Consider the following 18,015-nt stretch of genomic DNA (forward strand, 5'->3'; position numbering starts at 1 on the left):
TTAATTGTTCATCAGCGAATTAGCAGGTAGAAAATTAAATCCACTTAATTTTTATATAATTGGAAAGGAAATCATTTGGGAATTACGATAAAGACGGTTTTAGAGTTTGGGAATGTATAATTAATTAATTACACCTATTTTTTAAGTTGATTTATAGGTTATGTTAATTAACCGTACACCTGAACCATTAATTGTCAAATGGCAGTATGGCGCCAATATTCAAATGTTACTAAATATTTTATTTTTTAATTTATGTAAATGTTAAGTGCTATTTTTCATTAAAGCTATTATTATTCAAAAAAGTATTCTACTATTTTTGAAAAAGTACCTCAAAATGTTGATTTTGCTAATAAAAAGCCACCAAAAATTTATTTCGGAAAAATACACACGCTTTCTTGCCAAAAACTTAAATTTTAAACTGTCAAAAACGCGGGCACCCAATTTGATTACGTAATATCGGTATCATTATACGAAATAACACAAATAAGTTTGACAGATATATTCATAGACATCTGATTATAATAAATATAAATACTTATTATCTATGTATATATTATACCCAGCTGTCTACACTGAACTAACGAATGGTCTATGACTCATACCGATATGACATCACAGCAAGGCTTACCCGCGTTTTAGGTCACGTGATATACAGTTTAAAAATTACGATTTTTAATTTTAATATTTTAAAAGAAAAATGTGTTTTTATGACTCGAAATCAGAATATTTAAGTATATTTTTACATAACTTTTTTCAAATTTATTTTTGACTAACGATAATACCCTATTGGAAATTGTTTGGGAAGATTTAGGAATATAATTTTATTATTTAATACTGGTAAGTTTTCGTGTAATTCATTAGTTTTTCAAAGCGTATAGCAGATCAATTCAGTAGAATTTTACTTTTTTAAAGCAAGTGGGTGCTTTGAACTATTTTTATAAGTCTATGGAGGCAGCTACCCCTACCTACTCCCTCCCCTTTTCAACGCCCATGGGTGGAGACACTGTAGCAAAAATAAAGAGATTAAGGTAAAGAATTAAGATTTATATAAAAAATATTATATTGATGATTGAAATTAACTATAAATACAATTTTATTAGTTCATCGCTCACAGCAGATGGTGTTAAAATACCTAAGTCTGTAAATAATAATGAGATATACGCTGGGGGTGTATAATCCACGAGAGGATGTTCTTTACTCGTATCTTTACCTCTTGTAGCTGCGATATACTGTAATAAAAATAAGGGATAAACATATGGAAATATTCGAAGAACAAAAAGAAGCTTTTCATCTATTTTGTGCATGTACAAAATACGAAACATTTTAATCTTTAGATTTCAGACTTATCTTCCGATTAGAAGCGGAATAAAAATTTTTCGCACGTAGTTTTTAGTTCTTCATTTTTAAGAACCTGTAAAATCGTCCTTTGTTTCCGATTCTAACAGTCTATATACCCTAAACCTTCTCTCATCGTCCACGACACAAACTAGATGATAAGCATCCAATAATTTACCTTAAATTCATTTGGAACATCTTGTTGACTTAATGGATAAACACGAGCAAATTTAAAACTTTCCGTTAACACATAAAATGGTTTCTTCATTTCCCTAGCACATAACGCTATAGTATAACTACCAATCTACCAAAAAAAAATGACAATTGATTTAAAATTCATTATCAAGTTCAAATATTTACTTTCCTTAGAAAAATACTTACTTTATTTATAATACCCCCACTTTCTACAACACCTTCAGCGCCTACCATGACCATATCTATCTGTTCCATAATATATGCAACAGCTGAATCTAAAATAATTGTGCATGGAATTCCTACTGCTTCTAATTCTTTTGCCATGATAATTCTAAAAAAAATGTAATGAAATCATTATACTCGGTGGCATCATCAAATTCAAAAAAATCATTAAACAATAGGGTATTTCACTATTTTTGAAAACGAATTTCAAAATGTTGATTTTGCTAAAAATTTATTTCGGAAAAATACACACGCTTTCTTGCCAAAAACTTAAAACAATTTTAAACCTTTTTTAAACTGTCTAAAACGCGGGCATCCAATTTGATGACGTAATATGGGTATCACTATATGAAATAACACAAATAAGTTTGACAGATATATTCATAGACATCTGATTATAATAAATATAAATACTTATTATCTATGTATATATTATACCCAGCTGTCTACACTGAACTAATTGATGGTCTATGACTCATACCGATATGACATCACAGCAAGGTTTATCCGCGTTTTAGGTCACGTGATATACAATTTTAAAAATTACAATTTTTAATTTTAATATTTTAAAAGAAAAATGTGCTTTTGTGACTCAGACAGGAAAACATAATTTTAACATACCCACTGGAATCAGGCGCAGATTCTGTAATATATACATGAAAATGTTTATTTTTGGCTGCTAATTGCATTGTCTCCAACACAACTCGAGATTTAGAATGTGTTAAAATTTTCTAAAAAAAAGTTAAATTATATTTTTAAATTTAATCTACGAGATCTTTTGGTTAATGATTAAAACTTTGATATATTTTTAAATTAATCCTTACACAGCCATCAATAATGAATTGTGTTGCCAAACGGGCCACTTTCCCTCGAGCTTCTTCCAATTTGATTAAGAACATTTTACCCCGTTGTACCATTATAGACTTACATTCATCAAAGGTCTAAAAAAATGGAAAATAGATCTAAATTTGTAATAAATCGATTACATTGCTCATAATTTTTATTGAATAGAGCTTAAACTGCTTTAAAACGTACATTTGTATCTAATTTAGCCAAAGTTATGAACCGAAGAAATAATTCACACCCAGAGGAAACAGCTGTGACTGGATAATTCGTATTTCGCATCGTTTCAACAGCCAATCGTAAATTCGAATCCAACTCTTGTACGGTTTCAGCTAAATAAAAAAATATAAAAAAAAAACTTAATTTTTAGGGCTTTTTTCCAAAGTTGAAACTTTGTACATACATTTATCATCTTCTAAAACTTTTAATAATGTTCTAATCGCAGCTACACCTGCAGAAACATCAGGTTCCTCTTTTAAAATACTCCCAAAAAAGGTATCAATACCTAAAAAACATATTTTAGGTTATATTTTCTTTTTGAAAAATTTTGTTAATTAAAAAAAAACACCTTCTTTCTGCATTTTTAATTATGTTGTAATGATTATATTAAATTATATACTATTTAAATATTCAATTTAACATTACTTTCAATTAAAACGATCATTGAAATCATAGGATATAGGTTATAACATTTGGTTTGAATTGGGTTACGTTCCAAAAAATCAAAAAAAAACTTAAATTAATCTGACTTAAAAAGTTTGTGTAATTATTTATGAAAAATTTTTGGTAAACAAAGAAATGAAGATTCAGTGCTTTTGGATATTTGCATACATGCTCATTTATTATGAGTTTTATTGAGACAGAAAATTAATTATCCATTTATAAATGAATATTGAAAAATTTAGAATATATTTTAAGGATTATACAATAATCAGTCTCTAAAAAAAATTGGATAAAATTATATAATGCTAGTTTATTCGATTCATTATTAACCGTGTGAACCGAGCTTTATATCCGATTATCCGAATATTGATGACGTCACTTGTTGAATTGTGAACCAACCAGATTCAATTATTTCATTAAATTATTCTTAGCGAACGCAACCTTTTGTGATTTTGGTCATTAAATTTTTCTTGGTAATGGTAATCTGTGTCAGCCCACAGGCGATACATACATGGGTTTTTTTTCTTTTATTTATTAGTTTTACAAAGGCATTTTTGATTTTATAAAATCAAAATTCCCGTTATCATTCAAATTTAGGACAAGGTTGGGTCAAGGAGATTTTTACAAAGTTTTCATCCTTAAAACTTTAATTTCTAAATTTTTTTCATTTAAAAACTTAAGTTTCTTTGATTCTAATTTCTAATCGTTGTTAAGACTATTACTTTAATTTGATTTATCTTGTTTTGATCGTAGACGGTCGTGTAGTTTAACGCGATATCGGGAATCGAATCCCGAAAATTGAGACTCATTAATTTAATTACCGACGTTTTTAGAAATTGAACTTTTATGCACACTCTGATTTCCTTCGCGATTTTCAGAAAATAGTCTATAACAGAACTTAGCAAATTTTGTATATCTTACATAGTACCTAGGAAGCAAAATCTTGTTTTATAAAGTAAGGAAACAGGTGTAGACAGCTGCAAATAAATTATTTGAAATAATTTCAGACACAATTATATCCGTATTGAAGAAGTTATTTAGGCTCATTAATTTTCAAGTATCGTATCTTAGAATCGCACGTTTGTTAAATTGCTTCTTTCAATTAATTTATTTCTTATAAAAATATTTAGTCCAATAAAGTAAAAGCGTATGTAACATGCAAGTAATCAGAATGGTGGGGTATTATCTTATTGCCTTGCCTAAAGCAAATATCCTCATTTAAAATGTAAAGGTAATCTCAACAAGTACAAATATTTGTATTTATGTACATAAAAATTTGTGTAATCATTTGTTCCATTTTTATTCTTCGAAAATATTGGTCAAATTTTTTTGTAAATACATTTGTTTTTTTTTTTGGGGAATGAGGTTTTTCTAAAATATCGATTGAATTTCGTCTCGCCTAGTCTTGTCTTATTAATAAAATTTATTTTATAACCACTCGTACCGAAGTGGGTAATGTCAGAGTATTCAAAATACAGGTTGTTCACTTAAAAATTATTTTACTCAGTTTCACAAAAACTTTGTTCATCATTACATTGACAAGCGTGGGCTTTTTTGCTTGTAATTCTAGGCCAAATGATGCTAGGCCAAAAGGACCGTCACCCAAGTTAGAGAATGGAATAAATCACAACATCTAGAAAAATTCAGCAGTCGAGGTCGAGTAATTTAAGAGGGGTACCGCAAGTGAGATCCTAGTACCCAGATAAAGGAGTTTTCTGTGCCCTCCTTGAGAAAACCTGTCACCCGAAGACGAGACGTGTTCGGGTAAGAGATACTATTAAAATCAGGTAAAGGTATAGTCAAAGTCAGACGCCACGCAGAAAGCCCACAGCGTTTCCAGCGGAATCCCTACCAGGGTTGATGGATCCAAAGTTTTGGACCGGATTTCTGCAGGTGCAAATAACATGTATGGAGGTTTCGCCATTCTGATGGTCTACAGTCGAATGGCTCAGCTAGGGTTATACACAGTTTGGCCTGTCGCATGCCCAGCGTAAAGTCCTAGTAATCAAGATGGGCTTGTCCTAACCATTCTTTGATTTGGTAAATAACTTGCTAAGGGAATGACATGCTCAGATGAAAGGGGGACTTGACGACTGTCTGGCAATTATGTTCCGAGGAGCTGAAACTTTGGATCTATTGAACCTAAGAGCAATTCTGGCGGCGAAAGTTTGAAGCAAGTTTATCTTGCTTGCCTCAGATTTCAAGAGAATATTTTAGAATCATTTGCTGGTAATAGCACCTTCTATCAAGAGACTTCTCTGCTTCCAGGCTCACTTCATCAGAAGTTTTTGAACGCATACAGTGTTGTATATTTGATAAAATTTTCTGTAATGTGAACATGCCACTGCCAGTAAGAGTTTTTTAGGATTTAGTTATATACATATGACGTCACTGCGTCACTGAATTGTAGAATGTTGCTCGCCTATATACCAACTACTTTTTGTCAGATCAGCTTACTTGCACGTCTCTCAACAATGCGATCACAAAATAAAATTTTGACCTCTTATTTTATCTGTTTTTAAAACCAGTTCATCAATTTTTTATTGTAAAATTATATAAAATTTTATCAAAAATAATTTGCATGTAAATGACATAAAGGCGTTTAATTATAAGTAGTTAACGATTTTAAAATGCAAATGTATAATGTATTGCATCAGTTTTTCAAAATATTGTCATTTTTTGATATCTTGATTGCTCTATGGTTCAAAACAATAGGATATTTAAGTGATTTAAGTCTATTTTTTTCCATAAAAGCAATATTCTATTTACAATATGTCTATGATTATTAGTACGGTATAATTAAGTGTCAAATAAGGGATCCTATATTTCTATTAGACAATGTACGGGGTTTTACATGCGGGTCTCTTCTGGAAAGTCCCCAGATCAGATAAAGCGAAGCACATATCATTTGTTTGTATTTCGGGTCGTTCACAATGAAGGAAAGTGTGGTCGATAGGGGATAAATTTCTGCAAATTTGAGTTAAAATTTGTAATCGGCGACCCCAAAAATCCCTACGATTAAATTTTTTAGTGAATTACTTAAATTTTCGAAAGTCTGCATTCCGAATTCACTTAAAAGTATAGACCACCGAATTATAGCCTCCACCACTCTTGCTCTCCCTTATCAGGAACTTTTAATTTATGGTTCAAAATGGTGCTCATAGATGGTGTAGCGAAATGACATATTTTTTAATATTATAGTTCATGTGTTTATCTGATGTATAAGCTCTTATTGTACAGTTTCATTCAAATCCATTCAGTAGTTTTTGTGTGAAAGCGTAATAAACAAACAAACAAACAACCTTACTTTCACATTTGTAATATAATTGGGATGTTAAGCGCAATCATTATCGATCTATCTTTTATCATTGATCATTTTCGAAATAATTTTTATGGGGAAAGTATTGGAATAGATTCGATAATTAAAAATTGTGGTTCATTTAGTTCATATTCGTAGTGACCCCATCTTTTGCTACGTTTCCAATGAAAATGAAACTGTATAAACAATGGCTTAAGCAAACAAATTGCTGAGACAATTTCTAATTGCAATTTAAAATACTTTAAGAAAAGCTTTCTGGACGTGTTCAATTAGGTAGATTAACAAACAATTTGTGATTGTGACAGATTAAAAGTATTGTTTTTTGAATGTTGATCCCAATCCCCTGATTCAACTGCACTATTCTGAATGGATCACTAATAAAAGTGTATTATAAAAATAAAAATACACGCATCTCATTCTAAAAAGTAAGAATAAAAAGAAACAGCATTATAATATTCATTACTGTTTAGTAAATAAAGAATTACCCAGAACATATCCAACAAAAAACTGAAAACGTTTGAAAAACTCCAATGGCGTTGAATATTTTTGATCACATGACCATTAAATTTATCAAGAAGTTAGTTTGGTGTAAGTTGCGCATAGTGCCTTGTCATCACTGTGTTTTTTGGAAATTTTTGTTTTAAAATTCCACATTTTGTGTAAGTACCCCACAAAATTACAATAATTAGAATTAAAAAAATCATATGTCGTTAGTTCTGAATTATTTTCATATAAATGTTATGTAATTTAAAGTGTGAACGTAGTGTTTTTTTAAGGTATTCATTGTGTCTAAAATATTTGTGTCTATATATACTCAACATTTGTATTAATGTCGCCATTTTCTTGTTAAGCAATCAAACTGCATTAGAGAAATCGAAAAGTAATTTTGTTAGTGTAGTTTTTTTAATAAAAAATTGGTATATTTCAACGTAGTTTCTTTAAAAATTTATGAAAAATTTGTGCTGAATGCTTAGTGATTTAAAATACTGACAAATTATTTCGCTTGAACATATGGTGTGTAAATTTATTTTAATAAAATTATGCAATCTAGGATATTTTTATGTACAAATTTCGAAATTTATTCGAATTTCGAGTGTTGTTTTATTATATTTTCGTATTCTATTTTAATATAATTGTAATTGCCTGACGTCATTACTTTGTTCTTAATTTTTTATTGAAATCAATGAAAAAAAAAATCGAGTCAATACCAAAACAGAACTCAAGTCAAGTCAATTTTTGTACCCTACTTTAAAAAGGGTATTTCCATTGAAATCTACTGGGGTTGAATTAGTATAAATTTAATATATTTAAAAATAATTATGTAGTGTTTTTCGTGTAATTTGGAAATTTTTTTGTTATTTGTTTTACTCAGACGAAAACATGATATTTTTCTTTCACACCCCATATTGTATTAAATACGCATGCGCTTGATTAAGAAGAAATTGTTGAAATTTCTACATTCAGTGCGTAATAATAAATACTCTTGTTTTTTATTTTTTTTTTTTTACAATTATTACGTAAAAAAAACATATTACTAATTAAGTATTTGTCAATTTGTTGTAAACAAAAGTTGTAATGGATATTATAAAATCGGTTTTGAGTCCATTTATGGTAGGTCGAGTGAAGGTGTTCTTTTATGTTTGTAGAACGTTTTTAGTTAAATTAATTACGTTTTGTTCTCGATATTTGTAAAAAATAATTTAGAGTTTAAGTAACAATGTTAAGTTAGAATAGTTCAATTTTAAAAATGTTTGTTTTTTAATATGTACAAAGTGTTTATGAAAAGATGATGCAATCGTTTAATGACCGTGAGCCCATAATTAATCGAAAATTCTATGATTTTTTAATTTCTTTTAGCTCCGTGAAAATAGCACCCCCAAAAGCATATTTTCCATAAATTTTGATTGCATCCTTTGACCATCATTTATTAATCCAAATTTTTGTTAACCCTACGTAGACCTACGATCCATGAGAATAGGTAATTTCGTATCACATAACATAAGGATAATTTAAAACTAGGATAATATGAACACTCTTATCGAAGTATGTAGTTCTCCCAGGAAGCTTGGCAGTGTCTCGAATCAGAGAGTGACTTAGCTGTCTCGAGTAGTTAGCTGTCCCTTACCCGTAATACCTTGCAATCATGAGATTTAAAACAAATAAGTTATCAAAATTTTTATCAAAATCCTTCATATTGATTTTAAGTAAAATCAATTCAAAGAATGTTATTGAATGTATAGACAAAAGCTTTCAGACAACCCTACATATTTTTTGAGTTAACTTAACAATATAACAATACAATAAATTTCATAATAAAACCAATAGGTACAGAATGAATCAGTTGGTTACTTGAATTAATTTGAATTGGAATATAATTATATATTTTTTGTTGTTATAAAATTGATTTAATTGAAATGCGTTGCGTATTTAGTAATGAGTTTTAAAATAACAATGATCAATTTAATACGTACAGTCAAATTCGGTTATTCCGACGAATTGATAAGACCCTTTTTGAATCGAAATAGAGATATACGTGTGAATATGTACTTCGACAAACGCCTCTTTCACCTGAGCTTGTAATTTCCATAGTAAGATGTTCCGTAATTTATCAAAACAAGAAATGGGTGGTAATGTAAACCCACCTTGATTACTGGATAAGACTAAGCTGTGCGTAACCATAACTAGACCAATGACTGTGTCCTGTGACAAATGACAGGGCTTGTATCGAGGACGATGAAACTTCCATGCATGTTATTTGCACCTGTAGAAATCAAGTTGTCATAATATATAGAATTTTCGGTCTGAAACATTTATCCAATCATTATTCCTGGAAGCAACACCGGCGGAGGAGAATGCACTCTGCGCCACCTCTGATCCCGATAGAATCACGTAGCTTCATCTAATTGAAATAGCTTCCATTCGAAGACGCTTCGGCTCCGAGTGACGGGATTTTCTCTGTACCCAGCTTGAGAACGACCGGCCACCAGCAGACGAGATGTCTTTAGGTAGGAGGCGCTATTAAAATCGGATGAAGCTAAAGAATTTTGACGAGGCCAGACGCCACGTAGGAATCCCATTGCTTCTCCGTCGGGATTTCCCTTAGGATTGATGGATCCAAGATTTCAGACCCGAATATAACGCCCTGCAGATTTCTGCAGGTGCAAATAACATGTATGGAGGTTTCCTCATCTTTCATACAGGCTCTACGTGCGGAAGCCTTAGAGATCCCCATGTTATGAAGGTGATAGTTCAATCGATAGACCAAGATGGACTTTTCGCAGCCATTCTTTGATTTGGTATGTTATAGAGCATCTTGCTATGGGAATGGCAGGCTCAGACAAAAGGAGTATTTGAAACGACCCCCCTTTTACCAACGTGTCTACTGCTTCAGGCGTCTGGTGGTCGCCATATTGAATTGTCATTACTGTCAAATTGCACTCGCAAGGTTAATACTAATCGATTGACGCCAGAATCATCAAAATCGGTCCACGCGTTTGGTCTCAAGTGTGCTACATAGGAACAGACATAGACTGATAAACACATTACCACTCCTTTGCGTTGCTCAGTCGGGTAATAACTTTGTAATAAGGACCAGAATTGTACATGTCTACAATGTCGTAGTCGGTGATTTTGACTATATTTAGTAATGAATTTTAAAATAACAATGTTGAATTTAATGTATTATTATTATAAATTAAAGGCATTTATATTTAAAATGATTTAAAACAGATTTAATAATGGATTGTTATTTTATTTTTCATTTGAATTGAAATATTAAAACGATACAATTGTACGACTTTAATTGATGTAAATCAATATCAATATTTATCAATTATGAAAATGAATTTTTATATCAAATTTCTTGAAAATAATTATTTAATAATTATAGTCTGCAAATACTCATACAATATTTAGGCTAAGGTCGGACAACCATTGATTGATTTTAACGCATTTTTTGTTTAAATGTAACGACGAGTAGGATTTTACTCGCCTATATTTTGATTATTTAAAATTAATTTTATTTGTATTACTAACCTTTCCAAAACAAACAAGAATTAGTTGCATGTCAGATAAAGTTATAAGATAATATATATGATAAGATAATGTTTAAAATTGATAAAAAACTCTTATCTAGCTTTAAAATAACCTCAAAAATAAGTTTTGATTAACGGAAATGATGAAATTGTAGCAATTATAGAATCAGATTAACAATAAAAATATAAAAAAGGATTTTTCATTTTTAGTCTTCTGTGCCCAAGTGAAACCTATCTTTCGAGAAGGCAAGTAGAGCTTCAGAATTTTAGTGCCTGAAGTCCAAATATTTTTTGCTTATGCTTTCGTGACATATGTGTCGTAAAATTTCGGATTCAAACATATAATATCTATCCCCATCCTTACTTTGGGCGCATTTCAACAGAACGAAGATTTCCACTTGGAAAACTTTATGCATATGACTTGGAGTTTCACAAATCCTTATTTTGTTTTTCAATAAATAGACAATAATTTTGTTTTATTTTTGAATTACAGATTGCTATAATGAAAAATTAGATGCCATCTTTGTATCCAAAAAATATATACAATATAATCCTATCCTAAATCAAGCATTTGTTCAAAATTCCTCGATGGCATCACCAGTCAGAAAGGTAGATTTCGCAATTTATTTTTACTTAATTTTGTTGCAATATTTTCAAAGGCTTGTTTTGGCTATTTTTTATCATGCATGTGCATTCAAAAATCAATAGCTTAAAGGCAGTTGGTAATAATCGCCTAAAATTTGACAAATTTCTTCAAAATTATATTCTGCGAAATCTATCTAAAATTTACGAAAAATTATTTAAAATGTATTTTTGTTATAAAATGCTTTTTAATTGCTTAGGGTTAATATTTGGAAAAAATAGTCATTATATTAAGAAGCTTAATTATATTTTAATTACTTAAGTGCTTAACTATCGACGAGACTTTAAATATTTTACCTGTTAATAAAAATTAGTCTGTATTTTACATATTTAATTACAAAGTCCAGTATATAAACAAGGGAAAACAAACAATTGACTGATTTAATTGATAAAATACCATGTATAGATAGTGTTGATTACTATGTCACATTACACATACATATATAACTGATATTTCTATGTAATACATGCTATACAATTTGCGCTCTCGTGGGTAAACAGTGATGTTTACGAAAAAATGTTTCAAACAAAAGTTGTTTATTTTTTTATAAGGAACATTTTTTACATTTAAACTTTTGTTCTATCTCTAACGATTTACAAGATTGGTGTTAAGGACCCAAGACCCAATTGACATATGTTGCTCATTTACGAACTGGACCTCACTTTTTACGTCCTCAGCACGCTATACAAATTTCAGCTTTATATATATCTCTTTTCGTTTTTGAATAATCTTGATGACAGACGGACAGGCAGACGACAGACAGAAATAGAACCGAAAATGGATTTATTAGGTGACTTACACCAAAATTTTGTTCACAGTATCAATATTTTTAAGCGTTACAAACTTGGCACTATACTTAGTATACTTTTACAGTTTCAGAAATTTAACTATAGAAAGTTAATTTTTTTTCGATTTCGAAAACTATATAATCATTATTAATTTTACACTCAAAATCGTACAATTATCGTAATTAAAGAAACAAAAAAAATTTGATAAAAAGGTTTTACACCCCTTAGTAACCTCCTTAAGGACCGTTCCCAAGAAAGGTAAAAAAAAACCACGTTTTTTGGGATTATTTTTAAATAATGTATATACATTCACATTTAATACCCTTTATAAGCAGATAAAAAATTTTAATATCTCTTACGGTGCTTAGTTTATAGCTTTAAGCTGTTTAAGTTTACATTTAACATAAAAACCTTATATTGGAGTTTTTCTAAAAGGACGTTTTCTGTAACAAGAATAACTTCCATAGGATTAATTTGAAAACTAATTTTAATTAGTTATTTTAGGACAAGGGCCAGTTCTACCTTAATTGTGGTGTTAAGAAACTTTTTCTCACACTGATTTATCTATTCTATAAATAATTTTCTTAGTTCTATGAATGAAATTTCTAATAAAAAATTTTTGCTTGCAGTTCACATCAATGTGGATTTTCAATCGATTGAATGGTTTCCATTAATGACATCCCAGTAAAATTTAAAACATATTGAATTTTAGTCAATTATATCAACAATTAACAACTGTCTTAAAATTTGAAAAAAGCAGGCATGGTAAGTTTCAAATTTTTTTTATTATCTCGTTAAATTTATAGTGAGGAATGAATGACATTCCTCATTGCGCATGATATAATAACAAAATTTTAATTTAATTATGTGTTCATCGAAGATCCATCATTTGATGAACAGAGACGACTATAGTTAGAGTATTAATGATTGAAAAGAGATATCTATATTATCAAACTCATAAGCATCACTTGCACACAATACATTATATATTTTTGTAGTTGCGTGATATTGTACAGCTAAAAATAACACATTATTTGGCTACAAAGTATGTACATATTTGGTTTATATGTATGTACCGTGAAGTAAACCAAAACTTTTTTACAATACTGTAGGAAAACAATCACCTTAAACAGGTTTGACTGTATTTAAAAAATTATTTTTGAAGAATTATTTCACAATTTTGTAATAATTTAAGTTTTGTATTAATACGTTTAGTTGAATAAACTTTTAATGCATTTATTTTTATAATGAACCCGCGTCTAAAGTCGATTATTGAGGTGTAATTTAACTTAAAACACAGCTGTAACCACGAATTAATGTTTTTTTTTTGTATATCGAATATAATTAACGCATTTTTTCTTTTTCCTTATTGTGTTTACTGAAGCATGAATCATTCATGACACATTCAAATCATTTAGAGATTTAAAGCTATTCCGTTAACGATAAATGACGTCACAACTCAATATGGTGGATAATACGTCATGTGTTTTTTTAAATCTCAAATAAGACATTACTTATTAAAATTATTATTATTTTTTTTAAATTTCTTGTTAGATCTACATTTTTTCACGATTGTAAATCAGTGGCGTAGTAATTATTTAAAGACACGCAATTTCTTTCACTATTTACGCATCGTCGCTGAATGGTATGATTATAGAAAAAGATATGCGTGAAAGAAAATTTAAATAAAACATACTTTTTAAAGAAAAAGCTTTTATTATACTAAAAAGTAAAATATAATCTACATATATAATATATAAGCGAAGTACCGCTGACTCACTGATTCATCACGAGGTGTCTAAAACTATGCATTCAATTGACTTGAACTTAAGCAGAGTTACTTCTTTTTGCGATGTAGATGCTAATTAAGAACAGATTTTTGGAAATTTAACTCTTAAGGATGTATGAGCATGGTAGTGGGGGCACAAATTTAAAAATAGATATTTTCAATTTAGATGATAAATTTATATTATTACTTGACGATATAAGACGAAAAGTAAGAATAAAATTTTACGATATCTGGCTTAATTTTCAAAATATCGAAAATTGAAAATTTTGTTTAATTATTAAGCTTTCGATATTTCAAAAACCAAGACACATATCGAAAAATTTTATTCTCATTTTTCGTCTACATTCATGAAGTTATAACAAAATTCATCATCAAAGTTGAAAATAAAATTAAAATAATTTCAACCCTTAATCTACCCTGCTCTTACATCCCTTATATGGACGGTGACACTTAGTTTTTTTCTTTTCTAATTCATTGCTAATATGTTTACTTACTATTAAAAAGTTTTTTTTGAATTTGTTTTCATTCATTCCAAATGAAAATTATCAAAAACTTCCAAAATATGTCGTTTTTTGAGATTCCTCCATAAGAGCCAATATATTTTTTATCGATTTTTAATGACTTTTTTCTTAAAAATTTGCACGGATACCTAAGCTGAAATTTTAACCACATATTCTTTGAGTAAAAGACTACCTACAAACAAATTTTGAGCTTTTAAATCAAATATTGTTGTCATGCTCATACATCCTTAAAAACTAGTTTTTGATATCTGATCATTTCATTCAACAAATTAACTTTAGAAATAGCTAGTCTTTTTTCGATGGTTTGAGGTGTGGGTTTTACGCATTGTACGAATTATGTTTTACAATATAAATGCAATCGCCCGCATTTAGTTCCAATAGATACCCACATAGGTACATACAAAAAGTCACACTGGACAACATTCGAACACGTCCAGTAAATGTTTTAACCGTTACCGTTATAAACAACAGAACTAACGAACACTAAGCAGTGAACACACACACACACTCACGTATGACTTGTGTATAATGCATAGCGTATAACGTTGGAGATATTCCAAAGCAGACAAAATATAAACAAAAACATAAAATAAATTTCTACTTTATAATTTGTATATTGCACAGAATAAAATAAAAAATATTTACGCTGTTCTGTTGTGTTGTATATGCTGGACTGCGTTGCGTTGCGCTCCTTCACAAATAACAACAAAACATGCCAAATAATTAGTCCAGCACGTATCGACCGAAAAAAATAAAAATAAATAAATAAAACATGTGAAAACAAACAATTGACTGAGTTAATTGCTGAAATACCATGTATAAACAATGTTGATTACTCTATCACATTACGCATACGTACACGTCACAGATACATAACTGATATTCCCATATAATACATATTATATAATTTGCGCTCTCACAGGTAAACACTGATGTTTCGAAAAAATGTTTCAAACAAAAGTTGTTTATTTTTTTATAAGGAACATTTTTTACATCATTTAAACTTTTGTTCTATCTCTAACGGTTTACAAAATGGGTCCGTAGGTTGTAAAAATTGAGTTCGAGCAACATAGGTCAATTTTTTCTGAGTCTGTAGGATCTATCTTGTAAACCGTTAGAGATAGAACAAAAATTTAAATGTAAAAAATGTTCCATATAAAGTAATAAACAACTTTTGTTTGAAACATTTTTTCAGTGCAAATTAGGTTAGAAATTAGGATATTATTTATGTATTTGTTTGTTTATAGTATATACAATATGTACTGAGGAAGTGAGAAGAAAAATACTCTTCTTACTTTGTGTGTAAGAGTGAATATCATTCTTTATTTACATGACGTATAAAAACAAACAATTGCGTAATTAACATTCTCTATACATATTGTATTTCAACAATTAACTCAGTCAATTTTGTTTATTTAAATTTTTAATTTAAAACTTAAAAAGTATTTATATATATTAAATATTGTGGTAGCGCTGAAAAAATTAGGACATTCGATTTACATATATTATTTGTATTTTTCTCAGCAAATACTTTCATTTGATACTCAATATCATGGAATTGGCAAAAAATAACTAGTCCGTCATATTGGATTAGGAATGACGTCACTTAGCTTACCATGCATTGCCATACAAACATCGCAAATAAAAACAAATTCGCCACTATCTCCTGGACTAAGTAAAATGACTACGTTTTAAATTTAAATTGTAAATTCATTTTGTTAAAATTGATTCACAAAATCGTACGTACGTACTCAGAGATAGAGATAGTGAGTACCTGTTTGTATGTGGTTGGATCAGTGATCAGTGATCAGTCTTCGTTCGTTTGCCAGAGTTGACTAACACATAGAGCAGTGAAATTACACTTACACTACCACTAATAAGTGGTAGTACCAGGGTCATACACTCAAATTATGAGTATAAAACAAATGTGTCAAACAAATTTTATTCAAAAGACCTTTGTGCTTTCCGTAAAATGTGATTAAACAAAAATTACATTATTATTATTTTTTGTTATTAATTTTTAAAGATTTAAACGCCAAGTGGAAGTCTTTTTCCGTATGTGACATTGTCCTATGACTTATAGTGACGTTTTCTTCCTTCTTGGAACGTCAAAGAGCTCCAACAGGCCTTTTCATCATGTCATAAGCGCAAGAGCAGAGTTTATTTTTTCGTACTAACAGCAATAAGTAGGACTAAGATAGAAGATATTTGTTATTCATTTTATCACATTGGTTATAAATCATTTAGTACGAAACAAATGTGAATCGTGATTTTAAAATGAAAAGCCCTACTCAGCTCCATTCAGAACAATTTTTTTTCATTATAAAAATACTTTCGGCAAATAGTTATCGTGAATACATTTATTTTTTAAAATTCTGATAACATTCTTATCAAAAATCAGGCAACAATGAATTAATAATAGTGCGTAATTAGTTAGGTATGCACTTTTTATATGCATATATATATAGCTGAATATCACTGATAGAGAAGAGGGGGGGGCTTAGAGGAGAATTGTATTTGGTCAAGGACATATCATCATAAAATGTCATTTTAGGTCAATAAATTTATGAATAATACAAAAGAAAAAAAGAAACAAATTATCTTTTATTATTTTTATAGAATACTTTGTGGAACTCTATGCAAAATCAATGGTATTACAAAGTGGTATCGTAAGCACTCGCGTGATGATAGATTTTCTCATGCATTCTGCACAATTTACTAAGTACGACTTATATTAAACTAACAAAGATACACGAATAGACCCGAATATTTCTTAAGTCAATATTTTTTTGCTTACACTTTTGCTCTTGTGATGAAAGAAATTCTCACAATTTCTAAATGACTTGAGTTTTCAAATTTTTCCAAAGAGGGTTAAGAAAATAGTAGAAAAATCGAGAACAAGTTTTCGTTTCCAGTTACTATTAAACTCACGTAAAGTCATTTTAACCCAAAAAGTACAAAACTCGGGTCCATTTTTGGATTGATGCATAGTTTTTGAAATATCGCTCAAAACTTTACACGAAGAGCGATTTCTAGGACCAATTTCAAACAATATCTCAACAAATGTTAGGCTTATATCCAAAAGAACTGGTTTTTCGTGATTTTAGGGCCGAAATTACTAAGAAAATCTAAAAACCATACACTTTTTTAAGTTTACTGATTAAATCATAAAAAATCGGATGCAATTAAACACGCAAAATTTTCAACAATAAAAATTTAAATTAAGGCTAATTAGCACCCAAAACACGATCATAAAATTAGTATCCAAAAACATGATCATCAAAACTGTCGTAATATGTTTACGAAAAATAATTTAAAATTTTTATTTTCAATGTAAAACTTTGAATCGGAGATATCGCGCAGAGGACATTGAATAAAATTATAAAAATGATATTGCTTTATCATTAACAGACCAGGCACTCATGAAACAGAATTTACGCATTATTTAAGACAAATAATGACTTTTAATGACAACATATTATGAACTTGCGCGTATTATGTGTACTTGAAAAACAAAACATATACGACTTCCTAGATAAATTTGTTAAAATTAGCTCAGACAATGTCTATTTTTATTTATCAAACAAAGAATTTTTTTTTTATTATAAACAAACATTTAATGTTTCATCATTTATATTTTTTTTTTTTGCAAGTTAAATATTT

At 29.3% G+C, this 18,015-nt stretch overlaps 2 protein-coding genes across 2 annotated transcripts in view; one reads left to right on the forward strand and one right to left on the reverse strand.

Annotated features, from left to right (window-relative positions):
• Positions 1-1,076: 1,076 nt before the first annotated feature.
• LOC123293212 (translation initiation factor eIF-2B subunit alpha) lies at positions 1,077-3,302 on the reverse strand. Its single transcript, XM_044873953.1, has 8 exons — positions 3,164-3,302; positions 2,999-3,100; positions 2,788-2,927; positions 2,577-2,693; positions 2,374-2,483; positions 1,717-1,861; positions 1,514-1,639; positions 1,077-1,229 (listed from the first exon to the last, which is right to left on the reverse strand). The coding sequence occupies exons 1-8, from the start codon at positions 3,174-3,176 to the stop codon at positions 1,080-1,082; spliced, it is 903 nt and encodes a 300-aa protein (XP_044729888.1). The 5' UTR covers positions 3,177-3,302; the 3' UTR covers positions 1,077-1,079.
• Positions 3,303-12,671: 9,369 nt separating this feature from the next.
• LOC123293257 (AN1-type zinc finger protein 6) overlaps positions 12,672-18,015 on the forward strand; it is a 29,906-nt gene continuing 24,562 nt past the window's right edge. The window contains exon 1 of the mRNA XM_044874017.1: positions 12,672-12,807. The gene's annotated coding sequence lies outside the window, so the exon portion shown is untranslated. The remainder of the gene's footprint in view (positions 12,808-18,015) is intronic.

This window comes from Chrysoperla carnea, chromosome 2 (assembly GCF_905475395.1).
Source record: "Chrysoperla carnea chromosome 2, inChrCarn1.1, whole genome shotgun sequence".
Taxonomy (NCBI): domain Eukaryota; kingdom Metazoa; phylum Arthropoda; class Insecta; order Neuroptera; family Chrysopidae; genus Chrysoperla; species Chrysoperla carnea.